General features: G+C 41.5%; 3 protein-coding genes across 3 annotated transcripts; 2 read left to right on the forward strand and 1 right to left on the reverse strand.

Moving 5' to 3' along the window:
• Window positions 1–240: 240 nt before the first annotated feature.
• On the forward strand, window positions 241–4302 carry prl2 (prolactin 2; the record flags this gene model as incomplete). Its single annotated transcript, XM_083935628.1, has 5 exons — window positions 241–262; window positions 1028–1215; window positions 1614–1721; window positions 1967–2146; window positions 4108–4302. 5 exons carry the CDS (start codon window positions 241–243, stop codon window positions 4300–4302), a joined length of 693 nt encoding a protein of 230 aa, XP_083791754.1.
• Window positions 4303–8064: 3762 nt separating this feature from the next.
• On the reverse strand, window positions 8065–19043 carry hspa14 (heat shock protein 14). The gene is made up of 14 exons (XM_083935611.1): window positions 18931–19043; window positions 17963–18043; window positions 16711–16793; window positions 16130–16178; window positions 15830–15935; window positions 15658–15748; window positions 15462–15566; window positions 15174–15335; window positions 12171–12326; window positions 10486–10588; window positions 10089–10304; window positions 9177–9341; window positions 8302–8369; window positions 8065–8225 (listed from the first exon to the last, which is right to left on the reverse strand). Exons 1-14 carry the CDS (start codon window positions 18985–18987, stop codon window positions 8147–8149), a joined length of 1521 nt encoding a protein of 506 aa, XP_083791737.1. The 5' UTR covers window positions 18988–19043; the 3' UTR covers window positions 8065–8146.
• A 1826-nt stretch (window positions 19044–20869) lies between these two features.
• cdnf (cerebral dopamine neurotrophic factor) lies at window positions 20870–24741 on the forward strand. The gene is made up of 4 exons (XM_083935520.1): window positions 20870–20953; window positions 21650–21777; window positions 23631–23772; window positions 23883–24741. Exons 1-4 carry the CDS (start codon window positions 20881–20883, stop codon window positions 24053–24055), a joined length of 516 nt encoding a protein of 171 aa, XP_083791646.1. The 5' UTR covers window positions 20870–20880; the 3' UTR covers window positions 24056–24741.
• Window positions 24742–26959: the final 2218 nt, after the last annotated feature.

Raw genomic sequence — 26959 nt, forward strand, 5'->3', positions numbered from 1 at the left:
GTCAGATGTGTTGGACAGACAGCCCAATGACGCTTTGTTGGAATGACGTCCTAGGCTGATGATGTCATCGCTTTAGCAGAACGCATTAGGTTACACACGCACAAAGTGCATGACAAGCACCCCCCCCCCCCCCCCCCCCTTTGATATGAAAGTGTAAAAGGGAAATGGTCAGTGAAGGACCCTCATATGAAGCTGCAGGGACCTTTGAACAGAGACAGGAGCTCCTCCGCGCCCTGCAGGATGCCTGGAAACATCAGATCAGGTATGTATTTCAGGAATAGAACTTTGAATGAAGAAATAAAGAACAGCCTTCTTTCTGCATATTGGTATGATTTCCATTTCCCCCAACCCATTACTTCATTTTAATCATACCTCTTTATTTCATTCTGTTCTTGATTTTTCATCAGGACTCAAACATACTGGGGGAAAAATAAATCAGGTTGAAACTTGTTCTGCAACTTTGGATTTTTTGTTTTGCAGTGCATCAATGTTTTGTCTTATATTGGATTCTTTTGTTAGACAAACTGATCCAGTCTCTTATTGAGTTGTAGGAAAAGTATAGTTCTATTAGTCCTAGATTCTGGGGATCATCTACAGGCATGCTGCTGCTTTCACTCTATAACCCTTAGACTCTAACGTTCTGCCCTCAGATGCATTACTGGAGATCCCTGTAACACTCACAATTGCATTTTGTATAACAAAGTAGCTGGTCCTCTTGGACTCTTTCACCACCCTGTATAACATTTGTGCTGGACTGGACCACAGAACCCTTCCAAACTTCTTCTGCTTTAGTTTTTGTGTTTATCTGCAACACACTCCCTACCCCTGGATAATTCAAGATCCTGATCTCAAACCACCTCACCTCAGAGTGCATGGTTCTCAAGTATTGTGTATTATTGTGCTGCTTTGACTTTTTCTCTATATCTCCACATCATTGAAATCGAGGGAAACGCAATGATTTTCAAGGTTTTAATAAAGGTTTGAATAAATAAACGAACATTTGTTCTTCTCTCTTTCTTTCTTCTAGTGTCGTTTGTGTGGGTGCTGTTGGTCTGTGTGTTGTTCTGCAGCAGACTGACCAGCCTTGGTGCAGCACCCATCTGTACCAATGCCCGGGCTGGGTGCCCTGTCCTCTCCCTGGCGAACCTGTTTGACCGCATCATCCAACATTCAGCCAGGACGCACGGCATTTCAAATGACCTTCACTCCGAGTTTGTAAGTCTCCTTGTGCAGCTTCTCTGGCAATGTTTTATTAAGGATGTTAAATGAATAAGTCTGATTTTGTACAGGGTATTTATGATTGCTAAATGTGTTGGATATGGATACTGCACACATACGTATGTATTACTCACTTCTCTGAGGCTAGTTTATTAGGTACAGCTAGCTAAAACTGATGCAGTCTAATACAGCTTTGTGAACGTGTCAGTTTTAATGTTCATACAAAAGACACACACACACACACACACACACACATACACACACACACACACACATGTTCTAAGATATTTGTGATTATTTGCAGTCGCAGGCCATTTGACTCTTTCATTCATCCTTTCTTCAGCCACACTTGACATTAAGATGACACTGGACCTCTGACATGTTTTTCCTGTCAGGAGCAGTATTTCCTGCCTAGTAAGAATCAAATTGGCCGGGTCAGTCGCAACTGTCACACCTCCTCCATCCTCACTCCAAATGGCAAGGAGAACGCTCAAAGAATGGCGGTGAATTAACCTTTATAAAAAACTATTGTTTCTGTTTGCACTGTACACGTCACACTGACCTTCCCTTACGACACTTTTGGTTTTTTTTCAGTTTCCCAGTGTCCCTTTACTTTCATTTTTGCATCACCCCCAAACCTCCAATAATAACTAGTGATACAAATCCCATCTGAACGACACACAACTGTGGTGACTCCAAGGATGTCTTGAGTTTGATCTGACTCTTAACCGTCCTGTTGTCACTGTAGAGAGAGGAGCTGACAGAGGTGATTCTGAAGCTCCTGGTGGCATGGAAGGATCCTCTGTGGCATTTCCATCAGAGCATGGCTCACCACCATGACTTCAACAACTTCAGCTCCAACAAAGCTCTTGAGATGAGTGACATGGTGCACGAGCTACGCAAAGGTGTAGAGAAAGTGGCTGAGAAGGTACTGTAAATCTTATGTGCATGCCAAAATGAAAAGACATTGGAGGTCATTCTCGTGAGCAGCTAAAGTACTTGCTTTAAGTGTTAAAGTGGAATTCGGCGCAAAATCATCCCATGGTCTTTTTCACCACTTACACACATCAAATAAGCCTTCGAGACAGATTTATTCGTGTATGAACTATTAATGGAGAAATCCGGGAGAGTCGCTAACAGCCTGACGTGGCTAACAGTGATTATTTGATGTGTGTAAGTGTTGAAAAAGACCATGGGATGATTTTTTTCACCAGAATTTCACTTTAATTACTGAAGTCTCAACCTCAAAATGTGCGGGATGTGGGGTAGATGCTGGGAGCTGCCGTGTAATGCAGCTTCCATGGATGTAGTTTCTTGTGAGCTTGTGTAATTGCAGTGACACCGGATGTCACACAACAAATTCAAACTGCACAGTTCACCTTCAGATGACCTATTGTACAGATTCCGAGCAAGACATTCAACCACAATCTAGCAAGAAAGGAAGAGGCCACACTATTTATTTCTGTGTTAGTGCTGAAGAACCAACAGATAAATTATAAATGTAACTGATGCAACACACACAAAAATATGTGGTATACACATGAATTACTGCACATTACTTTTGGTTTTTATGAACGAAAACTGCATAACAACAACTTGCAAAGTCAGCATTAGATAATGCCTCATTTGCATATTTAAACATAACATTTCAGAAAATTTGCAATATCAAAAACGATTGTCTTAATGTCAGTAATCAACTGAGGAAGTTTCATGGTGATATACAATAGTTAAAATGTGACCTATTTCACTTGTAGTATCTCAAAATGTCAGAATTTTACAATACATATCTTTAAAGGCTGTTTTCTCAAAATATTTTTTCTCACTGAGTCAGAAATCAGTCAGTAAATCAATCTATCTATCTATCTATCAATTGATATAATTCATATAATTCACTATTAATGGAGAAATCCGGGAGAGTCGCTAACAGCCGGACGTGGCTAACAGTGATTAGCTCGGGGCAGTATGGTGAAGGCATTAAAACGTCTTTTTTAACCACTAATACTGCTCAAAATAACAGCAAACCTCTGCAGTAACATGAGAAGAGTCCCTACACAGAAAACAAAGCACCAACAACGTAGTTGGAGAACCCAGAGTTTATTAAAAGAGAGTTTTAAAGACTTACCTACTGGCCCCTGTACCAGCTTCTCTCATAGTAAAGTCCATTCAAGTGGATTGCCAAAGTCAATCCAAAAGGAAGGAGCCCATTGATGATTTGTTTTCTGTGTAGGGACTCTGCTCATGCTGCTGCAGAGGTTTGCTGTTATTTTCAGCAGTATTAGTGGTTAAAAAAGATGTTTGAATGCCTTCACCGTACTGCCTGAGCTAATCAGTGTTAGCCATGCCCGACTGTTAGCGACTGTCCTGGATTTCTCCATTAATAGTTTATACACAAAAAAAACTGTCACCATGGATTATTTGATGTATGTAAGTGCTGAAAAAGACCATGGCATGAGTTTACGCTGGAATTTCACTTTAATGCATGGTCAGTTGGCTTCATTGATTCTTCCGAGTGTGCTTTGTTGTGCTATGTTTTAGTTTTTGTAGCAAGGGGATGTTTTTAATTTTTGCCAGACCACAAATGTTTTTTTTATGTATTTTTATTCATCTTCTATCTTCAGGATGTATTTGTTTGTCAACAAAGGACATTATGAAATTCTTCTCCCTGCTCTGAATATTATGTCGTTTAACTTATGGTTCATATTTTGAGAGAACTCTGTTTGGAATTGTTCACTTAAATAGGCGACATAAGCAATGAATTAACGAACAAAATCAAGATAAAAGAAAAGAATCTCCTTTACAAATCAAGATGTCTTCTTATTCTGACTGAGTGGATGTGCTATGCTGTGTTTGGGCTTGTTGTAATGTGCGTGTGTGTCCTCTCCTCTCCAGATGCAGATGTTGGGGATAACAAGTAACACCGTCAACAGCCTGGCTCCTCCTGAAGCTTTGTTGCCCTCTGACAGTGCCGAGTGGCGCCTGATGAAAGACTATGACCTCCTTTACTGCTTTCGCCGAGACTCCAACAAGGTCCAGAACTACCTGAAGATCCTCAAGTGTCGCATCGTTCCAGAGCATGGATGCTAAAGGCCAGACAACAATGCAGATTGCGTTCAACTTCTGGTAATATCGACATGCTGGAATGGAAGAGCTTTGGTCAGAGACTACAAGCTGGACGGGAGGTTAAAGTGAGTCTTTCTCAGCAAATACAGTCATCAAATAAGCCATAGAGAATTTTTTTCATGTAAGAACTATTACATGGATATCCTGGAGAGTTACCAATAGCTCGGGGCAGTATGGTGAAGGCATTCAAACGTCTTTTTTAAACAATAATACTGCTGAAAATAGCAGTAAACCTCTGCAGCAGCATGAGAAGAGTCCCTACACAGAAAGCAAAGCACAAACAACGTAGTTAGTGAACCCAGAGTTTATTAAAAGAGTGTTTTAAAGACTTACCGGCCCCGGTACGGGGGAGTGTACCTATGTTCCCTGCTTTGTATGTGACGGGTAATATGTTACCTGTCTATTATTTTTTCCACAATCAGTGCCGAATTCACCGGAAAATAGGCCTCTATAGACCCTAACACTACCCCCTCACCCTGACCCTAACCGTAACCTCTTACCCTAACAAAATGCCAAATTAAATCAGCGAAGGCAGAGGTTCATGCAACCAGGGAACATAGGCAAGACCCCCTGTACCAGCTCCTCTCATAGTAAAGTCCCTTTAAGTCGTTTATCAAAGTCAATCCAAAAGGAAGGAGCCAATTGGTGATTTATTGCAGCAAAACACATAAACGTTGTGGTTTGGGGCAATTTGGTGAAATATAAGTTAATAATAGATGTAAAAGGGTTGGAAAAGTCCACAGGAAATTTCGCTGAAGCACTGAAATGTCACGAGAGGGGGGCAATTGACTCCTAAACAAAGCACCAATGGGCTCCTTCCTTTTGGATTGACTTTGGTAATCCACTTGAATGGACTTTTGAATGCCTTCACCGTACTGCCCCGAGCTAATCACTGTGAGCCACGTCCGACTGTTAGCGACTCTCCGGGATATCTCCGTTTATAGTTCATATACGAAAGAATTGTCTCGATGGCTTATGAGTGTGTTTTCTGAAAGAGACCCTGGGATGATTGTACGCCGTAATTTCACTTTAACTGAGACGCACAGATGTTCACACCTCTCACAGTATGACTGAAGTGTTGCTGGAACCAAAGACTCTGCCTGATATGAGGTAGTGTGGACAAACGTGAGTGAAGCATGAACTGGATGGAATGACTGTAAAACACGTTATGGTAGACTCCTGTATGTCATGTTTAAATATAATAATATAATTTAAAACATTGCAAGAAACATGGATGCCATGTTTTTGTTTTCTTCTGTAGAGATACTTGAAAAGAGAAGACTGCTTACACTACTGTTGCAATACACTACCCTTGGGACAGAATCTCCCAAAATCACAAATAAATAAATACATTTGCTCTTAAATGAATTAATTAATGCATTGATCAATGGATAAAACTGATATTTCTTCATCTATTTGTCTTTGTATTAATCCACCTATTTAATTACTTTCTATTTAACCTTTTGTCCTCATTGATATGTCTTTTTGAATGTATTTTGAATTGATTTTACATTTGTTATTTTCTCAAGTCATTCATGAATATGTGTATTATTTCCTTTATAAATTTCCTCTTCATTAAGTAAATGAGGCGGTAGCAAGGCCTGTAGTAGTCTATATTAGTACGCCGATGTCAATAAACCAATAAATGAAACAACTGACTCCATGACACACTTTGAGTGACAACCCCTTCATTTGCATGATGAAGAAGAAATGCATAGATATTTAAGAAGATTTTGGTCTGTCGGCCCAATATGTCACTAACGGTTATGCTGCCTTCACTTGTACCGGTAATTGGAAGTCAGGAACAGGTCAAGCTTCTGTAGTAAGGACAGAAGTGTAATAGGAACGTGTGTGTGTGTGTGTGTATTTAAGAGGGGAACATGTAGGGGATGGACTGGAAGTAGGGAGGTGAATGTGTTTCTATAAAGTTTACAACATTGAAAAAAAAAAAAAAAGTCAACAAAGTGCTGAGTTTCAGGGTTCAACATGCCCTCAGTGCTTTTCCTCGGGGGAATCCCCTCCGCCATCTTCCGTTTCGTTTCAATAGTGTGAAAAACTGAAGGGAACTTGGTGAGATCCACCCTCGGAGGGCTGAGTGATCGAGTGAACAACCATGGTCACTCCAGGGTTGGATATCACCCACAATGCATTGTAGTAATGGACATAATTCTCTGCGATTGGTCATCACTAAAGAACAATAAAACTACTTTTTTTTATCATCATAAAACTTCACTATCTGACATGCTTTCAGTTTTCTATAAATAATATCGGATTATCAGTCTGTATTCTTAGATGTGTGGGCTGTTCGCCTGTTTAGCAGATAGTTTATGAAATCTCATTGATAACTTCATATTTTACTGTAAAAATGACTAGAGCAGTAAATATTTTAGTCTACTTTATATTTATATATCTATACTTGTGTGGTTTCTTACATTATATTTAAACCCATGGAATAAATGTGATTTTGCAATATATCATCGCAATTATAATGATAACCATGATACAGCTCGTGATTTTCACGGACAGGATATGGCCGTGGCTCTCAGCAGGAAACGGGTGGATTGCTTACTCCAGGTAGGGAATGAGTCCTTACCCCAAGTGAAGGAGTTCAAGTACCTCGGGATCATGTTCAGGAGTGGAGTGTGAGTTTGGCTGGAGAATCAGAGCAGCGGGGGCAGTGTTGCAGTCGCTCTACGGCACTGTTGTGACGAAAAGAAAGCTGAGCCAGAAGGCAAAGCTCTCGATCTAACGGTCAGTTTTCGTTGCTACCCTCACCTATGGTCATGAAAGCTGGGTCATGACCGAAAGAACGAGGTCGTGGGTACAAGCGGCAGAAATTGGTTTTTTCAGGAGGGTGCCTGGAGTCTCCCTTAGAGATAGGGGGAGAAGTTCAGCCATCCGCGAGGAACTTGGAGTAGAGCCGCTGCTCCTTTGCGTTGAAAGGAGCCAGTTGAGGTGGTTCAGGATCATCTAGTAAGGATGCCCCCTGGCCGCCTCCCTAGGGAGGTGTTCCAGGCACGTCCAGCTGGGAGGAGGCCTCGGGGAAGACCCAGGACCAGGTGGAGAGATTAGATCTCCACACTGGCCTGGGAACGCCTCAGGATCCCCCAGTTAGAGCTGGTTAATGTGGCCCGGGAAAGGGAAGTTTGGGGTCCCCTGCTAAAGCTGCTGCCCCCGCGACCGACCCCGGATAAGCAGTTGAAGATGAGATGATACAGATCACAAAAAGTTTCTGAATCAAAGTTGATGCAGCTGTTTACAAAGTGCAGATGTAAAATCATCCGTAGAAAAAACCTTCATCTCATTAAAACGAGTCAAAAGCTATTTCAGATTATTCATAAGAAGCATTACAGCGCTAAACCTACAACCATGATAGTTGGGTTTGAGTGATCGAGGGCAGGTGCATTTCATCCCCCGCCCAATTTCCCTCTGCTCTCCCCGTGGCCTCTCTGTGACAAGTGCTGTTACCTAATGCTGAGGGGACGTGAAGGAGGGCATGTACGTGAGAAGACAGAGGCTCTGAAAGAACAGGCTCACCTGCAGTTACATCTCATCACCACAGAGGCCGCTACAAACAAGGGATCTCAAATCTTATGCAAAACAAAAGTCGTATCATGAACTCAGTATCGTGAACTCAGTATCGAGTTCAGTGTATCATCATTTATTCTCATGTGAGATTTTATGTTACATTATTACAGATATCCAGGAGACCCATTTGGTTTTATTATGTTTATTGAATGAGAAAAACAAAAGAACATTGCACTGACAGTGCGCGTGGGTGTGTGGTTCGGCCTGCAGACCTGCGGCTTTACGATGCAGCTGCTATGGTGACCACCTCTGGTCTTCCACTGCTCTGTTCTACACAGGAAACGTGAACGGAGCCATCCCTGCAATACACACAAATAATGATGAACAAACAGTCGCATTAAGTGACCCACGCTCTGATCCTGGAAGGGTGGATACCTTTTCATGGTCACCACAGTGTCGATGTCATGCTTCTCCTCTTTGGGCTGCAGGTTCCTCAAGACAATCTATACATTATACACACAAGCAGATACGTGGTTAATGAAACGGCATTCAGTCTGAATGTCAAAATGAGCCACAAACAGGCTGAAGGCAGTTACTTCAATTCATACATTTCAGTCTGAAACATTTACTGAAAGAAGTTTAAATGTGTCACACTGTAGAAAAAATGTACTTCTGTGCCTAATGCAGCTCTCTGCCTGATTCTACTGAACATGACGTCACATCAAAAGGTTGAATATGTAAAATCTTTATTAAAAGCTAGATTTAAAAAATAATAATAATAATAATAATAATATACCCACAGAATAAAAGTATTGCTTTTCCAACAATATATTTTGACTGAATTAATATTTAAAGTGTTTTTGACGGGGTTGACTTTCTGTCCCGTTCTGTTTCCATGGTAGCAGCCAATAGCATTGGGCGTTGCTGGTTGCCAGGGTTGTTTGTTGTTAACCAATGTCAATCTCCAAAGCAATATGTTGCTTTTGACTGTAATTGCTTTGGGGATAACGTTGACCTGGACAAATGAGAACATTCACAGGCTTACCAGAGTCAATATAGGCCAAGCATTCACTCCATTTCACTAGCATTTCTGGTCATTCTCCATGTTTAACCTTTAACAGGATCATTAATAATCAACAGTAATCAATATACATGCATTTGACTTTGTGCATCGTCTCACACCATTTTCCTCCTGGTTCACTCCTGTTTGTTGTTGTTGATGTATTTGAGACATGACACAGTTGATGAATTGGGAGGAAACCAGAGAAGGTGACAGTGGCCTTTCATCCAGTGTTAGTGCTTTTCAATACCTTAGCTAGTTTTTCAGGCTGCTCCTTGACACATCTCTGGTAGATCTCCAGACAGACGGAGGAAAGTTCCCCCCCTCCACTCAGGACGTGATGTCTGCGGGCTGGAAGGGGTGTGCCCGATGGAAGGAGAACAGTGAACACCTCTGCTCCGGATTCATCCACCTCCTGCAACACCCACACACCACCAAGCCGGACAGACAAGATTTGAATTGATGTATGAAAGGGTGACTCCACTGTTTGTGTATGTTTTGAAGGAACAGAAGTATTTGCGGCACAGAGGCTATGGCGATTGAACTGCTGTGGACGCCACGTTGGTTTAGATCCAAAAGTCACACAATAACAGAGATTTGGTTCGACAATGTAACTAACTGATCGAGGCAGCAGTACCCAGCACCTCCCATGTTCTGTGAGTAAAATTACTTTTTGTCTAAGGAGTTTGGTGGCTTTGAAGATAGTGATATGTGCTGCAGTGGACGAGGACATCAGTCAATGTATTTTAAGTGTACGCTATGTTCTAAATATACGTATAGTGTATATTTTCACTGCTTCAGCCCGCCACTGAATGCTCTGTCAGCTGGGGAACGGAATCCATTATATTGCTCACTTCAAAGCCACCAGACTACTTTGACAAAAACTATCAGGAGTTGCTTGTCTAATGTTACCACTGCCTAATGTCCTTAGCAGTAAAGTTACATTGCTTAGCATCTGTGCTGTTATTTCCATATTTAGTGCAGCTACAGTTTGCTGCAGGATGAGGAGGCATTTCCATTTGAAAAATCCAGAAAAGGACACAGATGGAATTTGTAAGAGTAAGATCCAGAAAAAGGATTTAAACATTCACATTCAAGTACATGTGAAAAACAAAAATGATTCCTATACCCTTCATATCGTGTGCTTAATTGACCTTTATACCTTCACTAGTATGTCAGTGGCAGAAACATCCACTGTGACGGACTCTTCCTCAGGGGCGAGGCCATCTTTGCCAACCAGTAAGCCTGCTTCCAGGGCTGCTCCCACAGCGATGACCTCATCAGGTGGTGCTGAGCTGAGAAGCTCCACATCGGGAAACATCTCGCGGATCATCTGCTGGAGGCGAGGGATCCTGGCTGAGCCACCGCAGAGAACTACCTGTGATATACCCATCACATGAACAACATTGGGCTTATTACTGATGGATCTGAGGCTTTTATTTTCTTGAACTCACAATAATTCACTATCAAAATAAAGGTCAATCTTCTCCAACACCATAACAACTACAACTGCATATGAAAGCACATATGGCTGTAAAAGTCTCCCTCACACCACATACCTTGTTAATGTCACTGGTGGAGAGTCCCGCCTCCTCCAGCAGGGGTCTGATTGGCTGGATGCTCTTGTTGAAGAGTGAGGAGCACAGAAGCTCAAATCGAGCTCTGTAAAATGCAGTCAGAAAAACAACGATAGAATATATTTTAGAAGAGCCGGCGTTATGACAAAGGATTCACTGGTGCTCCTTTATCTTGTGGGGTACCTCAGGGGTCAATTCTGGATATATGCCCCCCTTAGGACACTCAATTTGTCATCCTATACAGTATGCCCACTGTTATCTTTCAGGTAGTTGGAAATGGTTAAATTTAGGATTCAATTCAAGATTCTCCTCCAGCTTTAAGCTTTGAGTGGTCTTGCTCCAGAGTATATTAGTGAACTTCTAATGCTGTATACCTCTACTCATACCTTGTTCAAGACTGAAAGCATGAGGGGACTGCGTTTGCCGTCCTGGGTCCCAGGATGTAGAAGAGTCTCCCCCTTAGGAGTCAGATCAGCAAACCCTCTTGGATGTTTAAGACCCTGTTTACATGACTATGCTCCTGGGTGATAACGACAAAATATTTTATCAGATGTGTCTTTCGTTTAGATGGTGACGGTGTTTTGGGGCAAAAAAGGTAAACCACCCTGCAGAGTGGAAATGTTAAAAAGGCTCCAGCACTGTGTTTCTGTGTAAACCGGGTAAAAACACTTAAGTGTGCTCTGATCTGCTCACGCTGCCGTTTTCCGTAACATCCATGTGCAGAGTTCAGGTAAACAACAACAAACATGCGGGACTGTTTCCATCAGTGAAACATTCAAGTGTCCTGGGCGGAGCCGAGGCAGTGGGAGGCTGCAGACCGTGCTGCAGAACCCTGTCACACTGTACGGCATCCTGTTTCTCCGCTGTTAGGGAGAGAAGGAAGTTTCTACGCATGCACCAGCTCTGGGTGCTGTTGTGTGGCAGTGGCTTCACAGCTCCACCTAGACACCTGACGTGCACACTACATCCAACTTTGATGCACGCAGATTTCCCCCCAAAGACGCTCATCTAAACGCGGAATAAAAAGTGAGAACGCAACGCCACTTTGGCATTTCCTTTCTAGATCGTCCTCGTCCAAACAGGTCATGAGTCACAGCTGTAGACTCTTTTTCTCAGTGTTTTTGTGCTTGAGTCGTGTACTCTATAGAGCTGTGATGCTGTAATTGTTTTGTTTTAACTCTGTCTTGTAATCCTTATGTTTTGCACATCTTTTGCTCTTCTTTTTGTGCTATATAAATCTTCACTTATTTGTGTCACTGTCCAATTTTAGCAAGTAGAGGAGAAAAAAACTCTTTCGTAATCTAGGAATGTGAGCTGAATAATGAAATGGATGAATGAAATGAAAAATAACTTTTAAAAAGCTAAATCTTCTTCCTGGATGAAGTTGTCCTATGAAGAGGGTCTGAACACAGCGGATCATAGCCGATCAGCAGCATCTACTACTAATCCTACAAAAGGAGTGCAAAAGTGCTTCACCAGCCGCCTTTTGGTTATGCGTTTTATCATTGGTGTCTTTACTGCTCACGTGTATCTAGAATATCTATTGATACTATATGATGCTTTGATAGCTACAGAGTGTAAAAGCCGGACTCCTTAGCTTTTGTCATCTGCATGGTGAAGTGTTGTCACATGTTAACACAACATGTTGTGTTGGCCTAATATCTTACCTCGAGACGTTGCATTCAAAGTCAATGCCATCGTGCAGGGAGTCCACAAAGCAGTTGGCTGACCCCAGCGAGGACAGAGAGTGTTTGGCCATGTCTGCTCCGTTCATCAGCTTCATCATCGCCCGAGCATTACTGGCCACATCATGCTTAAAGGTGCTGCACAACAAACAGACAGGTAACATAAGAGTGGTTGGCTCAAGTCAAATAGAAACACTATGAATAGAAACCTTTTCATGTCTTTTTCAAGAAGAAGCCTCTACCTATGAACTACCACCGTTCATTTCTTTGCTCTTTCTTGACAGATATCAAAAGGATAAAATCTCCCAGAATTATGGAACCACTGGTGAGATGAACACATCTGCAGATAGACTTACAACACAATGGAACCAGGACTTTGGCCGCCAGCTTCTAAACAAAACGTGGAATGCAATTCATGAACAAATACACTTCTCAAGTCCTTGCAGGCTCATAAAATTTAGAATTGTGCACCGTATCCACTTTACAAAAGCTACATTAGCTTAAAGGAATACTTCCCCTATTTGCATTAAGCTTTGTATCGTTAGAAACCAAGTCATATTTTTGAATGGTCCTGCATAATTCCCCTGAGACAGGAGAGAGCCACATCTACATTTCTGCGTCATTGTCAAGCTGAAGCATGAGAGAGACGGGCTCTGCTAAAACTACAAGCACTAGATCATCATTTCAAACCCGCCTATAGGGGGTGAAACCCACTCACACTTTAGACCTATCACAGATCAGTGGGTGGGACTAAACCTGCAGAAACTTTTGTCAACCTGCAGAAACTTTGTAGAAAGTAAACAAATGTGGCGGAAAGTAATCAGTCTGATATGGAAAAAGGGGAGTTTGAAGACCTGCTGCTCCAATCGGATGTTTGTGGCGACCCATACAAGCTGTAATATAGCAACGAGCAGCTGGAGGAACAGGTGATGAAACATAGGAGGCAAAGTGAGTGTTTTTATTTTCTTTCTGTTACCAACTAAAGCCACCATGGGATTGCCAACATATATGTTGTCTGTTACCGACAACATGTATGTTGTTTGGTTTCTGTACATTATTAAAAAGGACATAGAGTGTGGTCTTTACCTACTCAATATGTAAAGTGGGAGTTTTTTTTGCCTTTTCTCTGCCATGAAGGCACCAAATTAGAAATGAATGTTACATTTCGGCTGGCTACATATAAAGTCCACTTTCAATACATAATCCATTTCCACTGGTGAAGTGTTCCTTTAAATTTACCCAAATCTGGACCCCACTTGTGATACATGTAAATCATCGGCATGTATGCAGGCTAAAGCAATGGCATGCTCTAGCCTGCATACATTCTTGGGGGTCCATTTTTAAATCCCAGAGTGAACAAGATCCTCTAAACAAGAGAATGCTGCACGGTCGAGAAATAATTATAATGAAGTCTCCTCTACCGGCTTGCTAGCTCGCTGACTCATCCTGTTTAACTGAAAAGGTGCTAAACCCCCGACCCATGCTAGATGGCTGAAGGATGTCATGTTCCATCTAAAGAGAAACAATTGAATTTGCCCCTGGGGGTGAAAAGACGTGGATTCCATTTATATCTTATTTCACTACTGTACCAAGATAACAAATTGGAACGACTCATAGTGCTCTCTTCATGTCAGGAAAGAAGCACGCGTGGATGGGTATCTGTATGTCGAATTCCATTCTCTTTCTCTCTTTTTTTGTGTGGATACGTTTTCTCCTTATTTTTCTTTGTTATGCACCTGTGTGCAATTTTTCTTTATTATTGGCATTGTTGTTATTATTATTATTATAATAATTATTTTAGTTGGTTGTGGACATCAAATCGCTCAGTAGAGCATTCAGACGCCTGTGTTCCTCTGCAAAGTGGAAGAGTAACTGTACATTTAAATGTATAAACCTGGGTTTGTACCAGGCTAGTTTTTATTTTATTGGAGGTTAAAGTTTATGAATAATTAGGGGCATGGCCTCCTGAGTGACAGCTAGCCTCTGGCCCTCACTTCTCCTCGGAGGTAAACGTCAGCCAGATGGACATATCTCCCTCCCCCCAACATCACATACATGCCCTTTTTTGGTAAGAGTAAATGAGGAGGACTCAAAGTTTGACAAGAGGCAAGGACGGTTGGATCAAGTTGAGAGAAGGGACCTTGACAGAGAGGTTACGTCCATTTTTCATACAGTCTATGGTATAAACATGTAAAAAGTCAATTCAATTCAAAGGGCTCTACTGGCATCACAGTTGCATCAATGTTAGCAAGGTTAGAAACTATTACTATTGGCCACTTCCACCATGGCACTAAGGCCCAACCCCATTCCTTATATGTACCCCTTACAAGTTACAAGAGGTAAGGGGAAAAGGGACACCCCTTCGAACGTGATACGTCATTGCATACAGCTTTACGTAAGCAAGATGCGCTTGTTTTGGCCCGAGATTCAACATGCCATCCCCAGCTGTTATCACTTGCAGTGGGCTACCAGCATCCTTTTGTGCTTGACTGCAGTAAAGTAATGACTTGTCAGAAAACGTCTTAAATGTTTGGAATTGCTGGTGGACCAGTTTATGGTAAGTTGTTTTGCACCAGTTTATGTTTTTTATACTACTTACCATAAACTGGTGCAAAACAGTGTTGAAGTTTACCTAGCTATACAACATGCTAACTAATGCATATGGGTCAGTTTCTTTGGATTCTAAATAATAATGAATAATATGTCATACCCCTCCGTTGGGAGCGTGGGTCTGAAAAAGCAGCGTTTGGGGGGCGACCCCCCCCCCCTTTTTAAGAAAACATTACCAAATTCCAACTTGTTAAATGTGAATATTTTCCTTTCTTTTCTTCTATGTCCGTAAACTGAATATCTTTGAGTTGTGACAAAACAAGACCTTCTAGGACATAATCTGGAGCTTTGGAAACACTATTACACATTTTCTGAGATTTTCTGGACAAAACTGATCCAATAAAAGGAGAGCTTGGAGGAGAACACAGTAGCTACCGTTTGAATTCAGCTGCGAGGTGCTGGGCCAAAGCCTGGGTGAAGCTCTCTCCTCCGATGCTGTGGTCTGTGTGTGTGTTGAGAACCCGGAACATTCCTCCATTGACCTGTAGCACTGTCACACTCAGAGACGTCCCACCCAGCTTATACACTAGGACATGGCTGTTAACACAGTATAGATCAATATGAGGGCTAATCGTTGGGAATGGATACATTTTGATGTCATGAGTGCACTCTAAAAACATGAGCCAGGAACACGGTGCTTTTCTTCAGCATGCAGCAGCTTACCTCTTTCCATTAGGACAGTCCTGTCCAATGTTATAGGCCAACAGAGCAGCAGCGGGCTCATGGATCAGCCTCAGTACATGGAAGCCTGCAGCTTCAGCTGCCTCCCTGCACAGAGCCAACACAGCGCTAGACTTTGTTGAACGCTTTCAGTGTCTCACGACAAAACAGTTCCAGTAGTGTGAGTCATGTGGCCTACCTCAAAGCGCGCTTCTGAGCGTGCGCAAACTCAAAAGGGACAGTAATGACTGCCTCGTTGACATCGGAGCCCAGAGCTGACTGAGCGGTTTCTGTGAAAATGGGAATTATCAATGAACTTACATTTTATCTACAAAGCGTGTATGTGTGTGTGTGTGTTTGCCACAAACTACCTTTCATTTTGTGGAATATAAGTTTGGCCACATCCTCTGGAGCAACATACTGTGGGTGTTCTCCTGCTGTGATCTCATAATAAGACTTCTCTTGTCTGTTGACCACCTGAACAGAGCAATCACTGCTTTACACACACAGTCAATTGTCAGGGGCTCAACAAGTGTTTTCAAAACTAACAAGGACGTGTTCTCACGGAAGATGAACGTTGTACAACACGAACAGCATCAGAGAAATAAATAAAATACTCATTTTAGATGTGTTGGGGGAAAAAAAACTAGAAAAAAGAACTACAAACTCACCTGACACTTGGTCTCTGTTTTGTGAGTTTGTGTCTCTGGATCATCAAAGCTGCCCATTGAAGACGGGGTAAGAGAAAATCTATTAGTCACTCTGAACATCTCATTCAGTAATATCAGAGCCTGACTGATATTACCGCCAATGGAACATATAAGGCAGAAAATTGTGTGAGGTGATTTAGAAATGATGCAATATAGCCTTTTTTGTATTTATTCTTTAATTTCTACGCAAGAATTTCACTTGAAGTAATATCCAGGTCCTTTGTATCATAAATGACTGCCTCCTCGAGTACTCGAGCCAAGAGCCAAGCTACTAATTATTCTGGGATGACGTTGTAAGAGTCACTGCTGTTTCATTTTGGGTAACCGCAGTGCAGTTCCTTAACACATGAAACTGGTTACTGCAGTTACATTAAGAAGTTCCAGACTGATGCTGCCTAATAATAAACATTTAACATAATTTGTCTGCCTCCTGACATTTATATTTATCTAGATTTAGATTTAAATACTCAAGTAAGCCAAGCTATTATCAGACTGTGTCTCCTGTAGCTTGGAGATTTGCAAACAAGACAGTATGACGTCACCTTCTGCCCAGCACTTGTTTCACTTTAACAACTGTGTTGGCGGCGTTGCGGACCCGTCCCTGTTTTGCTGCAATGCCTACAATCTGCAGGAGAGAAAAATCAAGCAGTAAGCACACTGGCAAATAAACAACTATAAGCCAAACTGTTAGCCACTCTGACGGAGCTACAGAGGCTTTACAGCTTCATCACATAGTGGTCAATATTGAAATAATAATTTGGTTTACCAGGACACATGTTTTTTACGTTGATGTGTAAGCAATAAAACAGTTAAAATCTCATTTAAAGCTGCAGTTGGTAACTTCGATTGAAACAAGTTTGGGGCATATTTGCTGAAACTGTCACTATAGGTGCGTTTCCACTATGCTTGACTGTCATGAATGAGGCGGGTCTATCTCCAAAAACGCCCCTTTATTTGAATGTGAGCCGCTCAGGAGGCCATTTGACCAGGTAGAAAACGGCCCTGTGGGAGAGCAGGGCCTCTTTTGTCCCTCAGATTTACCAGATTGCTGATTGGACGACGCAAAGCAGGATGTGAGGTCATCCTCATGCCACAACAACCTGCACACTATTATCAAGAATATGGAGCAGCAAAAATCAAAGAGCAGAGTTATCGATAGGGGGACCGACGAAGAGGTCCGGGCCATGTTGGTTTGCTCTGCGCCTTCCATCTTGGCATCTCTTCCTTATTATTCACGACGCGCGCTGTAAGCAGCATTCCAAACCCATTCAGAGTGCTACGTCACCTCCAGAGTCCCCTAAATCCCTCTGAGGCCTTTTTTTGTAATGGAAACACGGTGAGTGAACGGCCATGGGAGAGGGCGTGCCCTGAAACTGTCACAGCGGCCACATCTGACCCTGATGGAAACATGGGCGGCTGTGGCTTGGTGGCTCTGTTCGAGAGATTGGTGGTTCGATCCCCATCTCCCCCCGGTCCACATGTCGAAGTGTCCTTGGGCAAGACCTGAACCCTGAATTGCTCCCCGTGCCGCGCATGGGTGTGTAAATGTGGTGTGAATGGTTAGATCAGATTAGATGGTATGTAGATGTCCACTGCCATCAGTGTGAATGTCTGTGTGAATGGGTGATTGTGACAGACACTGTGAAGCGCCTTGAGTAGTCAGATGACTAGACTAGAAAGGCGCTATATAAGTAAAAGTCCATTTACCAAGTCCATGCCTAATACTTCAAAACTTAAAAAACACAAAACAACAACAGGTGTGATAAGTGACATGAAGAGTAGTATTAGTCGTACCTGCTCAGTGTCTCTGTAGCCCACCACAGCAGGAGTCACTCGGTCTCCTGCATCATTAGCCACCACATCAGCCCGCCCATCCTAGCAAACACACAGACACGTATATATCATTTAGTTACAAAAGACTTCTATGAACCATTTATCTGCAAGCAGAGGGTGAAAACAAATCCTTAATTAATGGATCAGGTGAAAGTGTCTTTCGCCCATTCAGCATACATGTGGGGGGCACAGGGGCTGTTACTATGAGCCACATGGACTTTAAAAGGAGTGAGAGGAATCCAAGCAAATTCTCGTGTGCATTGGAGGGGTTTGAGTGTGACAGCGGGATGACAATCAGCAGCACCTCCCACGACTGAGGCCTCTATACTCTCCCCCAAAAACAGCCGACTGATCCTTCCCAAGAATCTGCCCCAAGTGCAGGAGCCCATGTAGCTTGGGGTCCTGACTCCTGAGGAGGGTGAGATGGAGCGTGAGAGGTGTCAGAGCTGACCATTGGTTGCAGCCACCAACAGTACAAGCCATCATCAATAGTGTAATGTGGAAGTGAGTTTCAGGTTCGTGTTGATGTCGTGGTCTCACCTGGAGGACGTTGTTCATGCTGGTCCAAAGCACAACCTACCCAGGGAACTGCTTTAGACGGAACCATTTAAAGAAAGCGTTGCTGCAGGTTCAACTTTTTCTTTCAGTCGCTTTAAAATACTTCTAGAAACTAAGCCCTAATTTACCTTAAATGTGCTCTGTTAAGGTAAAACACTTTGGCAGTTGTGGATATCCACAAATATCTAGAACTGTATTTAGAGCTCACGTTATCAAACATGAATGACTCCATTCATTAGCGTTAGCATCCTGACAACTAGCGCTACTTCAGTGGTGTTAAGGAGCGGAGACGACACCGTGACTGTGTCGGGAAGCTGAAGGACAAAGAGAGCGGCGGGCGGGCCGGTGGTGTCCGGCCGGGCTTCACTCACCTTAAATATCGCAACACAGGCGCAGGTATAGCCGAAGTGCACTCCTATAGCAGCCATGCTGGAACACGAAGAAGGGCTGTGCTACACGCGCATGCGGCTCCTCTTCCGCTTCCATCAACAACTTCCGCCAAAAGTTTTTCAGAACAAAAGCGTTTAACGTCTATGAACTTTATTTAATTGTATTAACACTGTAATAATTTCAATACAGAAATAACAATGCAGGGAGTATTTATGGTAAATGGATCAGTAAACTATTCACACATATATACAAAAAAACAACTAATACTTTGTACAAAAATACACATAACATTCAGTCATATCTTGGGAAACAAATCAAATTAAATTATCAAATTAATTAGTCTGGAAATTTTGTCTATGTGTGCCTATGGAACTCATTATCATGAATCATAACATAATATAACATGAAAATATAAACACAAACGATAGGACATAATATTAACAATATAACAATATAACAACAATAATAATAATAATAATAATAATAATAGTAATAAAACATTTACCCAGAAAAATAATAGAATAGGAAATAACTACATAATGCATTCATTCACTTCATCCATCTTCAACCGCTTGTCCATGACGAGGTCGTGGGGGGCTGGAGCCGATCCCAGCTGACACTGGGCGTGAGACAGGGTCCACCCTGGACAGGACGCCAGTCTATCACAGACGAACAGAGACAGACAACCATTCACACAATACAGGCAATTTTAGAGTCATCAATGAACCCAACACGTGCATGTCTTTTGGATTGTGTGAGGAAACCGGAGAACCCGGAGAAAACCCACCCAGACACGGGGAGAACATGCAAACTCCACACAGAAGGGCCCCAGCTACGTGATGTGTCAAAATGAGTAGTCATGCAGAAAAATGGCTCCTGTGAGTGTTACATTATTAGATTATGTGGTTGTTGCACCTACTGTCTGAGTAGCATCTTCATCTTATAGTTGTAGTTAAACAATCATTTCCAAAAGTGTTGCCACAGATGTTAAATACACAATCTGTGGACCTAAGCCCGAAAACGTTACGCATTTGTTTTGGAGATACATAGAGACATTTGTGTATAAAAAAGACTGGGCACTAACAATTACACCTAAGGGCATGATCTCTAACGAATGTAGTTATGCATCTTTGAGCTACATGTCAAATTGTATACTTGTAATTGGTACACACACACAGGGCTTGACATTAAGAGATATACTGTACATAGAGTCATTATTAAGGCTGTCAATCGATAATATTTAAATGTTTTATGAATTGTATGTATTTGAATTTCATTAGACTTAAGTGTTTATTGTTGTTATAGATAAATCATGTTGTTAATAAACGCTGTATTTAAACAGACAGTATTTCTCTTGCTGGGCCTTTTTCAGTTATCTCTTTAATTATTCTTCTACATCCCTGCACGACTTTTTATTATAGGGGGGGGGCTGCCCTTTATTTAGGCTATGTTTTTCTACATAAACTATATATTCAAAATTGAGGGTACTGAGAATGCTGATTGGCAGTAACTTTTGAAAACCACTCCCCACACTGGCTGGTGAGCAAAAAGGTTAGTGTCAAACCCTACACACACATAAAGGACAGGTAACATGGAATGGGGTACATGGATGCATTAACCCCATTATATTTTAAATAATTATTTTTTCTATCTGGGTGATTGAGATATTTTGACTATTATTGGCATTGTTTATTTTATGTCTAAATATCTTATTCTATATATTTTTTTTAATTTTCATATTGTATTTAGCTGTATTTAACTGATTTTCACACTGTAATTTTTTTTTATGTGAGAATGTGCATTATTTCCTGAATGTCTTTCTGCTCTCAATGTTCAATAAAGAGTGAGTGAAAAAAACAGTAGCTGGAGCCGGACTGAAGGGCTGTGGGCAGGGTCTGGGACCATGCATCTAATAATAGACACACGCTACCATGTCGGTGCTGTCCCTCGCCATACTGCTGCTTTTCACAGGGCTTACTGTTTCTGCGGCAGGCAACTGTGAAGGTTAGACAGCATGGTGTGAGCAGAATACAATGTGTTATGGTTTACCAGTACACTGTGCACAGTGAGCTGATATCAGCAACAGGCTCTTCTTTGAAACGTCAGGATCAGCTGAGCATGCCTGTGGTCACACAGCTGCTCCCACCATAATCTGCCCCGCATGTGTGGGTGAAAGTGGGGTGCAGGCCAACACATGGCTTTGCTAAATCATTTTACAATGATTTGAGTCAGAATACAGCTGCAAATTCAGTAGAAGTAGCATTGTTTATTTGAGTAGTCTGATTAATCTAAAATGAATAAAGGGATATGTAACTAGCTACTGTGTGCAAAATAAGCTATGACACTTGGGTCCCATGTCCTGCACACTACTTCCAATAATGCCAGACACAATTACACAATTTAACTTCTTTGTCAAAAATAAGAAAGGTTACTTTAAATATTCAAACAGATGCCAGGCTATTTGATCTCATTTATATTTATTTTTCTCATTCATAATCTAAGTGAGGGTATATGAAGTATGAGTATAACATCTGTGTCACAATAATCATGCAACTGTACACATCTACACATGAAAACACAAAAATCATCTTACAAACTGTAACATCCACTAATAACCCATTCAACACTGTCAAATGTCCACAAATCATCAGAAGTGATGTGCAGCCTGCTCAGCCCTGCTAACAGTGAACTGGTGTGCAGTGTGTGTGGACTTTCTCTACAGACTGTATGGCAGTCTGACCTCGGCCCACAGAGAACTCACTCCTCACCTGGTGGAGGAAGAGCTGATCCAGGCCTGTAGTGTCGCCCAGGGGAAGGAGGCAAGGCTGGTGAGAAGACATACACAAGCACAGATACAACGCTTCAAAAGCTCACATCATTTTCCATATCAGCAGAGACATACAGTACCTTCTTAGAATTAGAAGAAACTACAAATATACTTATTTTTGTACAATATCTCTGCATGGGGCAGCATGATGGTGTAGTGTTAGCACTGTCACCTTTCCTTCTGTGTGGAGTTTGGTTGTTCTCCCTCTGTCTGCGTGGGTTTTCTCCGGGTTCTCCGGTTTCCTCCCACAGTCCAAAGACATGCAGGTGTTAGGTTCATTGGTGACTCTGACTCTCTGAAATTGCCCGTAGGTGTTAATGTGAGTGTGAATGGTTGTCTGTCTCTTCATGTCGGCCCTGTGATGGTCTAGGGTCCTCTTCAGGGTGTACTCTCACGCACAGTGTGAGCTGGGCCTTTTCCCCCAGTCTTTTTAGAACATGATCCCCTCTGTTTTACTATCGTTTCACCACCATTCATAGAAACACTGTCCAGGGATACATATAGAGTGTTCATTTATTTTAAATATTAAATTCCCACTAAAAAGAATATATTGGACATATTTGTTTTGTCTAACCCACACTACTGAAACCTCATATGTCCACTGGAGCCAAAATGCCTGTTAGTGTTCTCTTCAGTGGCGAGGATGCGCTATATTTGCACTTTTTTTAAAATTTGCTTTTGCCCCTGCCTTTCAAAAAGTCTGTGCACGCCGCTGCATATGGGCCTCAGTTTTTTTGAGCGAGTACAGTCCTTCAATCCACTCATTTCTTACATGTTTAGAAAGAGAGAGTAGGGCACAGCAGTAATCTAACAGAAAGGCCTGTCATTATAGCTCTCCACTATAACAAAGAGGGATTGTATCATGAACGGCACTGGGGAAAACAAGGAGAACTCGGACCCAAATGCAGACACGGAAACACAGTCAGGTTTTAACGAGTCTTTAATGAAAAAACTATTTACAACAGTGTCCAGTGAGCAAGGGAAAAAGGAGTGAGGACCAAGTAAAGGTGCACCAAGTAAAGATGCTGCTCTCCTGGGCGTGTCCAGTGTAGGTGAGGTAGCAAACAAATGCAAGACCATCAGGGGTAGAACACAAGCGGGTGGTAGGCAGGCAGACTGGGAGGCAAACAGGGTAACAGGTTCACGGGTAACTAAAGCAAAAAGAAACAAAGAAACAATAAACATCGAAACATGGAACGGAATAGCAATCTCAAGGAACAAAGGGGAGCCAACGATCAAAACACGATACCACATAGATGATGAAACGATCTGGCGCCAAATGCGTCTCACATCCGGCTTCTTATACTGGTGAAGAGGTGATTAGTGGAATTGGTTAAAGCTTGCCTGGAAAACCCACGCCTCCTGTCTCCACCAGACAAACACAGAGAGGGGAGACACATACAGGGAAACACAGACAGAGGGAGACAAACACAAGAGCAAAAGGAAAAGGGAAGGACTGCCAGGATGGGATCCTGACAGATTGACCATTAACTACACAGAGTGTCTAAGGAGGTGAAATTATTCCCGAACACATGTACTATGTGAAATGTCCCTTTCCCACTGAAGAACATAAACAATTTACTCAGCCAGAGTTCACACGTATAGCAAATGATAATATTCTTCAGCTGTAAGCTTCAGTTGGATCTGAAGAGTCATGTAAGAATTTGAAACAATGTGTGGGAATTGGTTCAGGGACAAAACTTTCTCAATAAAACTGAGGCTCATATGAGGATTCAGACAGCAACAAACCCTGGACAGCGTTTCTATGAATGGTGGTAAACGAGTATTTGTCTAAAGAAGTATAATCCTCCACTAATATCTGCTGATCAAAAGTTTGTTGATGTGCTGTCCTAGTGTTACTACCTAGGAGCCAGCAGTGATGCAGCGACCCGTGTCACAGCATCAGTGTCTCGACCTCTGGCCTCCCATGTCCCTGTGGAGAAGATCTGCCAGCGCCTCAGCAGCAGAGACACACAGATCTGTCAGCTCAGATATGGTAAAGTGAAAGGAAAGTGTGTTGGAAATACACAACAGAGTTGTTACACAAATTGGTTTGTGTGTGGAAACAACTTAAAGCCTGTTTCTGTGTTTTGCGGTGGACTACAGAGCCTCATCTGAAGGATCTGAGCAGCGATGGGCTCAAAAAGCTGAGAGTCCTGGAGCTGAGGAACATTTTAGCCTCATGGGGAGAAGAGTGCCGAGGCTGTCTGGAGAAACAGGAGTTTGTCAGCCTCATCCAGGAGAAAGCCCCGCTGCATGCTCACAGTTTGGAACTATGACTGCATCATCATTATGGTGTCTCAGGGAAGGAATATGCATCTGAGTGCATGACTTAGTAACTCATGCTCTCAGATGACTTCATTAGTATGCGTTAACATAACAGATGAGGCACAAACTGGGACAAACAGCTATTAGTGCTAATGTACCTGACTGACAGCAGCCACACTGATAGCAGCATGTATTTATAGTATTTAATTAAATAGTGTAAAATGTGAATAAAATATATCCATCTTTAAAAGCACTTGTTTTATCAGACAAACTCTCCAAAAAAAAAGGTCAATCTATAGCGATATCAGAAGACCTGCAAATGTTCATTTTGAGATGGAGCCAGTACCTTTTTTTTGGAATTTGAAGGGGAGACACACACAGGTCAATAGGGTACCGTTTAACTAATACATATCACCATGAAACTGCCCCAGCTGATAATTGACATTAAAGTGTAGTTCCTCTGCAAAATCACCCCATGGTCTTTTTTGGCACTTACATACATCAAATACAGTATTTTGTGTGCATGGACTGTAACGGGGAAAGCTGGTAGAGTCGCTAACAGTCGCTAACAGCTGGACGTGGCTAACAGTGATTAGCTCGGGGCAGTAAGGTGAAGGCATTTAAGCAAAGTAACTAGTAGCTTACTACTAAGGAATCATATGTAGTGTAAAAGGTAGAATATTTCCCCTGATTTGTAGTGGAGTAGAAGTATAAAGTAGCATGTAAACAAAATACTCAAGTAAAGGAGAAGAGCCTCAAACTTGTCCTTTAGTCCAATAATTGAGTGTAAACCTCTGGTTAACAGGTTTGTTCATTTAACAAGGATTGTTTTTTGACAAGCTTGTTGCACTTTGAGGCCTATGACTACTATTTATGTGATTTTTTTTCCGGCCCCTCATTTTTTTTGAATTTAGAATTTAGTCAGGATAGCCCCTTGAGATGAACCATCTCATTTTCGAGGGGGTCCTTACATATAATGGAATACATAATACAAAGTCAATAAAATAAATACAGTGAGACACAATACAGGACTTATAAATGCACACAAACACGGTCACGCAGACGAGACTCTCCTAACCCCGGCTAATCCCCAGACGGCCAAAACTCGTAACTTCGTAATCAATTCAGTGATATCCATGCTAAAAAAGAAGAAAGGTTACAGAGGTACAGGTTTATGATCTATATATGTATCAAATAAAAGAGTGATATAAATGAGAAAATGGATGAAAATTTTGAATAGGGATAAATAAATAGATAAATAAATAAATAAAAAAAATAAAAAATAAAAAAAATCAGAATCAAGAACAAGGAGATTGCAAATGGATTAGTAGTAATGCTTGAAACCATGGAAAGAAGTAGTAGACCTAGGCTGGCATAGGAGATATTCTAGGAGTGCGGAAAAAAAGATGATCAGTATGTCTTAGGTTATATTGTGTACTATAAGGAATTAGAAGTTGTTTAAGTATAAGCGCACATTAAAATGAATACATTATAAAATAAACAGTAGCCAATGAAAGAATCTAATGGCTTTTGGGGATAACCAACTCAGAGATTCATAAAGAGTACAATGAATCTAAGAACAAATCTACAGAGGCTGTTATAAAGCACAGTGAGAGGACGAAGATTTGATTCTGTGGTGTTCTGATAGATAATATCTGCATAGTCAAGAATGGAGAATATTACTTGTGAAATAATAATTTTCCGGACTTGTAGTGTAAAACAATCAACGGAATGATACAGTAGTTTCAAATGGCAGTACATTTTCTTTGTAATTGAGTCAATATGGGGTTTAACTGAGAGTCAAACAAAAGGCCCAGGTATTTGAATGAATTTACATTTTTCTAGTAGTGCTCCATCAAGAAACTTTAAGGACGTCGTTTCGTTAGATTGTAGACCAGATCTAGTACTGAAAAACATGCAATGAAACTTTTTCTTATTTAGGAGAAGCTTATTTGATTAAAACCACATTTTAACTTAAGTTAAAATTAGATTGTAAAGAGTATTTGTGGAATTAAAGGCTTAGAAGAGTAGATTACAGTATCATCGACATAAAGATGAATTTGACAGTCGGAGAAGATTTATGGAAGATCATTAACAAAAACAGAAAATAAGAGGGGACCCAAAGATGAGCCTTGCAGTTCACCTTTTGTTATTGACTTAAAGTCTGACTGATTGTTCTGAAAGGAGACGCACTGACTTCTATTGTGAAGAAAATAATTAAAAAATAACATTGATTCTGTTGACAGACCAACTGCATATAGTTTGTCCAGGAGAAAATAATGATCAACCACATAGAAAGCGTTTGACAGACCAATGATTATAGCACCATTAGGCATATTATTAACAAAGGAGGATAATAACTCATTGGTGAATTTTGTGAGCGCAGTGGTCGTTGAAAAGTTGGGTCAAAAGCCAGATTGGTGTGGAGATAGAATATTGTAAACATTTACGATAAGTGGATAATTGATTGAAAATAAGTTTCTCAAATATTTTTGCTATACTATGGATGATTGAAATAGGTCTTTAGTTGTTAATATCTTGGGGGTCACAGTCTTTATGTAAAGGGGTTACCCTGGCGCATTTCCAAGATAAGGAAGTTTCACAGGTAGTCAGAGATACATTAAATAAATCGGGCAGAGGAATTGATAAAACCTGAGAGGCCATTTTAAGGAATTTAATCTCCAGCCCATCTGGACCACAACTGCTCCCAGAGCTTAAGCCGTTGATGACTCGTTGAACCTCAATTGGGGAGATAGTTTTAAAGGAGAAGGAGCTTCTACACCTTTCGTTAAACAGGGTAAAGGCAGAGCAGTGATTATTAGACAAGGAGATGCCAATTAAGGAAAAGTGCTGACTAAAAACTTCTGCAATTAAACTTGAATCACTTATAATTTCATTATTTATTTTGAAAGAAG

Source organism: Echiichthys vipera, assembly GCF_963691815.1.
Source record: "Echiichthys vipera genome assembly, chromosome: 20".
Classification (NCBI taxonomy): Eukaryota; Metazoa; Chordata; class Actinopteri; order Perciformes; family Trachinidae; genus Echiichthys; species Echiichthys vipera.